We start from the raw sequence: 7,017 nt of genomic DNA, 5'->3' as shown, positions 1-7,017 counted from the left end.
TCTCCAGTTCCTTTTGCCAGAGAGGAGCACCCTTCTGTTTATAGTACAACAGTCTTTCCATTGACTCAATGGACATTGGTTCAGGCTCTTAAAGGTCCTAAATGAATTGACCAGCTTTTCAAAAATGCTCCTTTATCCTGTAGCTCCCATCTACATTGGGAACAAATGGATTCTGAACGCACTCCAGAAAAAGTGCTCAACTGCTGATCTCAAAGTCAAAAGAGTGTAAGACCTGCTGTACTGGATAAGACTAATGTTTTCTCAAGTAGGTTATCACTCCTTTTCATTTAATGAGGTGGTAAGGCCTTTGGAAGCAGCAAAAAACCCCATAATCTCAGGTAGCATAATCTCGGGTAGCAATTTCTTTCATTCGATTCCCTTTTAAGTTTGTTTATCTGCTTTAAATGTATTGTTGTCCTTATCAAACATTGGTTAATACAACTGAAAAGATGAGCACTGGAGTCTTGCTTCATTTGCTAAATAACAATTTTTATTCAATTTTCATTTGCTTATTTCTGTTCAATTAAAAGCATCCATCCCAGGCTCTAGGCATTTCCATGCCAAAGTAAAAGATGTGTCAATAAAATCCCCACATACAATAAGTTTACAGATCTCTGTCCAGCTGCAATGAAAAATAAATTGGCAGACTAAATCACAAAAAGGTTGAAAATCCATGTTTCCTTCCCCAAAGAGATTACTTTTCCCTTTTTATTTCTTAAGACAACAGCAGATATTGAAATATACATATGATTAAAAATGGGAAGGTAGAAGACTAACAGGAGATAGAGCAGCTTTAATAACTCAGAGAAATAATCAGAATAGGATGAGATATTATCAATACTCTGGTTAATGTTTCCTTTGGTTAGATAGAGGCCAACTGTTTTGAAGTTACCACATAACCAATGTTTTACTGATTGCAGAATTTAAAAATCTGGTGCCTGAGACCCCACCCCGCCTACTGAAGCAATTCTTCCCACTGCAGTCAGGGGGCCTATATGCATCAATATGGATTTTCAGGATACAGCTTTTAATCTTCTTCCAAACATACCTAATGAACGTCAGACTGATAATCAGATGCACCACAATGTATCTGAAAGAAGAGAACTCCCAGATTCAGTATCCATTTCTCTTATAAAACTTGGCTCGTGCAACGACATCATTGGCATAATCATCGCCAGGCGTGCCAATATCCATATTTACATAACTTCGGACATTTCCTAGTCCTCCGTTGTAGGCAGAAATCCCACCTGAAATGAAACACCAAAGTAGCTAACACAGTCAATATAAACTAGATTTGGGGGGGGGGGGTATAAATATTCCCCATGCAGTGTTAGAAACCTTTCACACAACACTGTGCTAAAGAATGGGACACCACTCAAACTCAAGAAGTAGACAAACAGCATCAGTGGTGAAAAATTATGTGAGATTCTTTTAAATGCTTATTATTCTAGAGTGTCAGTAACACAAACTTTCAAACATGATTTTTGCCAGAGATTTTCCCTTAATTCCTATACAAATCTACACTGTACCTTTCATCTGTTGTTCCTTTGTCCATCTGGGGAATTTTTTCTGGATTCCCTTAATCATACCAATAAGGATTTGTGTAGCATCAAGGAGATGATCTTCACCATTCCACTGTCCAACAATACTATGGTAGTTTTTATCAACCTAGAAGAGCCAGGGGGGAAAAGAGGATGTGTTTATGCAGTTTATTTCCCTCTCAATATACTCTACGTGATTTTAATTGTCAAATTTTGTTTGATAAATCAGTTTTTGGTCATTAATGTCCATGGATCTTCAGTGCACTTTCTGTTGTGCCTTGAGCACAGACACCGACGGATAGTATATTGGACTGTGCTAATGAAAAAAGACTTATCTTAAAATGCTGCTTCTTTTCCATTTTAAGTTGTACTTATGTATTTGGCTACCACTGCTACAGTGTCTGGTGCTGCAGTATGTGGGCCACACTTCCTGACCCACAGAGGAAAGTAAGGGCTTTATCCAGAAAATCTTTACTTCTCATCCTTAAAGATTTTCCTTCTGAGTAGTCTCACTGACTTCATTACAAACATATAATGCCACAGATGACAAGGGCCTGGCTAAATTCAAAGAAATGCAAAAGTTCAAAGTGAACCATAAGATTACACTCTGTGCTTTTGTTGTTGGATTACCACTGACAGTCTTATTTTATGGTGTTAGCCAGGTGCATATTTTAAACTCTGTTGTTATCATGAAGGACTCAGTGGCATGAGATTGTGGCTAAAGCCTGCCCTGACATTCTGAGCCTGCCAGTTTTCATCTCATCTTTTTGTCTGATGCTTTCCCCCTAACTTGCTGCTGCCACTAAGTACTTCACTTTTCTTGTGTAGAAGGGTAAAATGTGCAGCCTCTTCAGGGACTTCCATTAACCCACAGAATGAACTGCTGTTCAAACTGAAGCACAAGAATCCCACTCTATCACCCCAGGTCTGACCTATGCCAGTGCGATGCACCGCTGCCCCAGCAATAGTTCATTTTCTAGCAGTGTGCCAAGTATCAAGCTCAGACAGAGCTGCACTAGTAAGAAACGAAGCAGGCTCTCTTTGTTGAAACACTTGGATATACACTAGTATTTTATTCCTAGTTTATTGATCATTACTGACCTGCATTAAACCAAATGCATTGCCGTTATCGCCCCAGCCACCCTTTAGGAGAGTTCCAGCATGCGACTCCCGAGAGACGATACCAGCGATCACAGCTGGATCCACACATCTTTTTTTGCCAGCGCTCTTAATGATGGTTTTATATTTGTTCATATTATTTAAGTCCCTCTCAGCAATCTTTTCTGATGCAGGAACTCCTGTAGTAAATGTAAAAGTAAAGGGTTTTCTTTAAGATTATTAAGTCAATGTGACATTTCAAAAGCCAAGAGCTCTGGTCTGCCATATGAGAGCCTTTGTGAGAGTTTCAGAGTAGCAGCCATGTTAGTCTGTATCCGCAAAAAGAACAGGAGTACTTGTGGAACCTTAGGTGCCACAAGTACTCCTTTTTGTGAGAGTTATGTGTGTTGTGAAAGCAAGGCAAAAACGAATTGTGCCCTGTGTAATTAATGTGTAAAAGCTGGTTTAATTTCTATATCTTTAGGTCCCAAGATGGAATGGGCTTGGGAGGAGTTGGAGAGAGAGCGTGTTCAGCCTCTGAAGAGAAACTGACAGCAACCTGTTGGTGTCTGGATGATGCAGGAGTGATGTTGAGAGGAGTCATACCTACCCCTCTATGGCCAGAAGGACAGGACTGTACTACGGGGTTTCAAAGTTGAGAGGGAGATTCAGAATGGTGGGATTCTTAGGGACAGATGCAGAAGACTTATGTAGAGGGGGACAACTGCAATTTGAGACAGTAGTTCCCAATAGTTGCACTTTTGCTCAGTTTCTTTTGGAGTCTCAGGACCATTTCATGCTACATTAGAAGGGAATCTCAATCCTACCCACAAAAGGAGGGTTTGGCATTAAGTCCAATTTTATTTGTAGAGCAAAAGAATAGGGAGCTCCTTTGATTTTCCCAACAATACCGGATAAACTATTGATCTGATGTGCAAGTAACGGGTGTAACATAATGAGGACTACCCAAGCAAATGGGATCAGGAATTCCTCAGTACCAATCCCAGCTTTGCCACTGATTTGCTGAACAGCCTTAGGAAAATCATTTGTGTCAAATTTTAAACAGTGACTGTTAATTTTGGATGCTTTAATCAGAGATACCTTGGGCCTGATTTTCAGAGATTCTGAACATTCACAGCTCCTGGTAAGTTTAATTAGAGATGCTTGTGTGAGCACTTCTGATAATTAGGCCGTAAATGTCTGAAGTTGGATACCTAAAGAATCAGAAGCCACCTGTGTAAACACTGACTTTTTAATTTCTGGACCATAATCATCCCAAGGTTTTATTAAGTTTTCCTCTCTGTCTTAGTTTCCTCATCTGTGAAATGAGGAGAATAATACTAGCCAATCAAAATGTTTTTGTGAGGTTTAATCAATTGATGCTTGTAAAAGTCCTTTGAAGGTGTAATGTACTATGGATCATTGTGATGACTCTGTGTGCTGAAGTACAGCAACAAAACAGCAGAATTATACTCACCACAGTAATTTAAACCTTCTTGTCTTGCAGTTTTACAGGAAGCCCCAGTGGTATCAACATTGTTTATGTTACCAAAGCATCCAGTCTGACTCTCAGAAGTACCTGAAAAATTAAATGCAGATATTTTACATTAAGCATCTATTGTGAACATAAGTAAAGCTAAGAGAATTCAAAGTCATAAACTAGACTCTGGTCCACTCTGAGATGGGGTACATTCCATTGTGGGTTGTTTTGGAAAAAGATCTTGTGGAGAGGAGGACTTCCTAGCCAGAAGACACTGCCTCAGTTGAGGGGGGAAGGCCTGTGCAAAGAGATGTTTCTTTCACTGGTCTCTAAAAAAGGCCAGACATGAAAGTGTCCTGACCTCTATACCCCAGTGCTCCTCACTGGGAACACCTGATTCTCACTCCTTGCTAGAGTCATCCTTGATACTGAAAGCTGCATTGTCAAATTGAAGGGTTAATGTTTAGCTATTCCACCTGGAAGCAGGCGGGGCACACCCTGACTGTTTCGTAGAAGCAATGCACACATTGCTCTATCCAAGGACAAGGGCTAGATATGAACCATGAGAACTTGATTGTTTGGACAGCAATTGTGGGAGGCTTTCTTAGCCTGGGCTCAAGGCCTGAGAACCAGGATTGTAGTAGATAGGGGATGGTAACTAAGTATATGAATTAACGTCATACATTCCTTTGTGTAGCAGTGTGTAATGCTTAGGGGGAGAAATATAATAAAAGGAGAAGGTGGAAGGCGGGGGGGCAGAACAGCCCATCTCAGCTGACCAGCCTGTTTGCTTGCATAAAGCTGTGTTCTGTCTCATCACTGAACCGCCACATCAAATATTGTTTGTCTATTCCATTTGCTGTTGCACCAAACTCATTCTTCCATGTCCATAATTAGGTTTTGTAGGAGTGGTCAGAAAAATGCCTTAATCTCTTATCTCCCCATCCCTACAATCATCTCTTTACACTGTTGCTTTGGCACTGAGCTTAGTGAAGTAGACATGGACCTCAAACTCACCAAAAAGGGCAGCAAGGCCCAGAATCATCAGCGTTAGTAGCATGGGGACAGTTCTTCTCAGGCACCCAAGAGAGTCGGAAAATAAATCCAAGTCTGCAGAGAAACCAAAATATCAAAATGTACAGTACCACTGTGAAGAAGTACAAAGAAATGATTGGGTGCTTTCTTCACTGAATGTGCAAATACTGAGATACAAGGGAATTTTGTGTATTAGTGTATAAATACTGGGACTGAGGGCACAATAATAACTCTGCCTCCCTTTGACACAGCACACAAATAAGGTCATTTCAGTGTAGAAAAGATCTGAGAGAATAAACACAGCAAGTTGTAATTATTTAATTTTGATCATATTCATAATGTGCCTTTGTAGCATCTTAATAGCTTACTTCAAAATAGAAACCCCAGTAATCTTTGATCTGGAATTAGTAACATTCATAGTGTTCAAGGTGACCTGCTGCTGCTGCTACAAATGCACCTTTATTCTATGCCAGGGTCCCCTACACCCACTGTGCAGTTGATTGCTAATTGTTGTTGTCATTTCTATGAGCAGAGCACAGGAGATTATCACTTCTACCCTTTTTAGCAGTGCCAGGACTCTGGTTTTCTCTAAAGTAATTTGAATAATCAACGGATGCCTCATCGCTTCTATTCACTGTACAGCAGGGACACAGTAATAACCACTAAGGGTATGTCTGCACTATGAGCTAGGGGTGTGATTCCCAGCTTGCATAGACATTCTCTTGCTAGCTCTCATCAAGTAAATGCTCTAAAAATAGAGATGAAGCTACAGGAGCACAGTCAGCGGCGAGTGGCGGCATCGGTTAGCCGTGCTGAGTACATACCCATGGAGTTCAGGCAGGTTCTTACTCGGCACAGCTAGCCTGTGTGGCTGCTTGCCACTGCCCATGTTCCCACAACTAATTTTAGCACCCTAGAGCTAAAAGAGTGAGTGATTATATCTATGTGAGCTGAGAATCACACTCCTAGCTCATAGTGTAGACTTTGCCTAAAGGACAAATCCTGGAGTCTTTACTCAGGTAGAACTTATTTCATCTTTCATTACTACCCAGAGGATTTTCTAATGAACAGAATTCAGAATAGCTCCCATTCTGAATTAGCTTAATATTTTACTCACCTGTCTTCAGCTTCTCTTCTCCTAGAACATGGATGTTTTGAAGAGCTTTATATATGCTAGACAGTACTTCCCTGTTTACTCAGCATGTTCTTCTAGTATCAGATGTGATCAAATTTACTGTCAAGTTTCATAATGAGAACAAACTCCAGTAGGTGCCCTTGTGGGAGCTGGCATGAGGGCAGATGTAATCTTCCACTATTTGGCATGATTCAAATTTCAAAACAAACAAAAAACTCCTCTTCCCAGCAGTTCTCCCCTCCTCCCCTTCATTTTTCTCTGATTTCACAACCTCCTCCCTAAATGGTCTGAGGCAAAGTCCAAAGCAAAGTCAAGGCATTCACCCTCCCTGGGAATGTTTTTCCCCAGTCCAGTTCTGGTATCACAAACCCTTTTCAGGAGATTCTGTGGGAACAAACTAAAAACATTTTTCCTCCCTGGCAGGAACAACTAGTTCCTAGAGGGTGGGACCTCACTGCACACATCAATGGCTCCTTCCATTCCTCCATTCCACCCGAACCCTTACAAGTTATCCAGTGGGATGTCCACTTTCTTGGCTAACACACTGGAGGTTGAACTGGGGACCTCTAGAGCTAAAAGCATCAGCTGCTACAGATTGAGCTAAAGCTTTGTATTTGGTGACTGTTGCAACTCATCTCCTCTGTTTACTGGGCACAGAGGGGGACCTGGAACATGCTCATCAGAGGGTTACATTTGCACCCTCACACCCCCCTCTATTGCAGAGACAC

At 41.1% G+C, this 7,017-nt stretch overlaps 1 protein-coding gene across 1 annotated transcript; it reads right to left on the bottom strand.

Annotated features, from left to right (window-relative positions):
- Positions 1 to 468: 468 nt before the first annotated feature.
- Positions 469 to 6,516, bottom strand: LOC125640052 (lysozyme g-like). Its single transcript, XM_048858126.2, has 6 exons — positions 6,272 to 6,516; positions 5,137 to 5,229; positions 4,117 to 4,218; positions 2,643 to 2,839; positions 1,530 to 1,668; positions 469 to 1,247 (listed from the first exon to the last, which is right to left on the bottom strand). Exons 2-6 carry the CDS (start codon positions 5,177 to 5,179, stop codon positions 1,114 to 1,116), a joined length of 615 nt encoding a protein of 204 aa, XP_048714083.2. The 5' UTR covers positions 5,180 to 5,229; positions 6,272 to 6,516; the 3' UTR covers positions 469 to 1,113.
- Positions 6,517 to 7,017: the final 501 nt, after the last annotated feature.

The sequence above is a fragment of the Caretta caretta genome, chromosome 1 (assembly GCF_965140235.1).
Source record: "Caretta caretta isolate rCarCar2 chromosome 1, rCarCar1.hap1, whole genome shotgun sequence".
NCBI lineage: Eukaryota > Metazoa > Chordata > Testudines > Cheloniidae > Caretta > Caretta caretta.
Note: the sequence above shows the minus strand (reverse complement) of the source record. Positions and strands in the feature narration are given on the sequence as shown.

Bases quoted from the DNA above. Each gene is read 5' to 3' on its own strand.
- LOC125640052 (XM_048858126.2), bottom strand. From the start codon at position 5,179: ATGCTACTAACGCTGATGATTCTGGGCCTTGCTGCCCTTTTTG. The intron at 4,219-5,136 runs GTGAGTTTGAGG...TTAATTTTTCAG, and splicing joins GGGCCTTGCTGCCCTTTTTG to GTACTTCTGAGAGTCAGACT. The intron at 1,669-2,642 runs GTCAGTAATGAT...TGGCTCTTCTAG, and splicing joins ATGCATTTGGTTTAATGCAG to GTTGATAAAAACTACCATAG.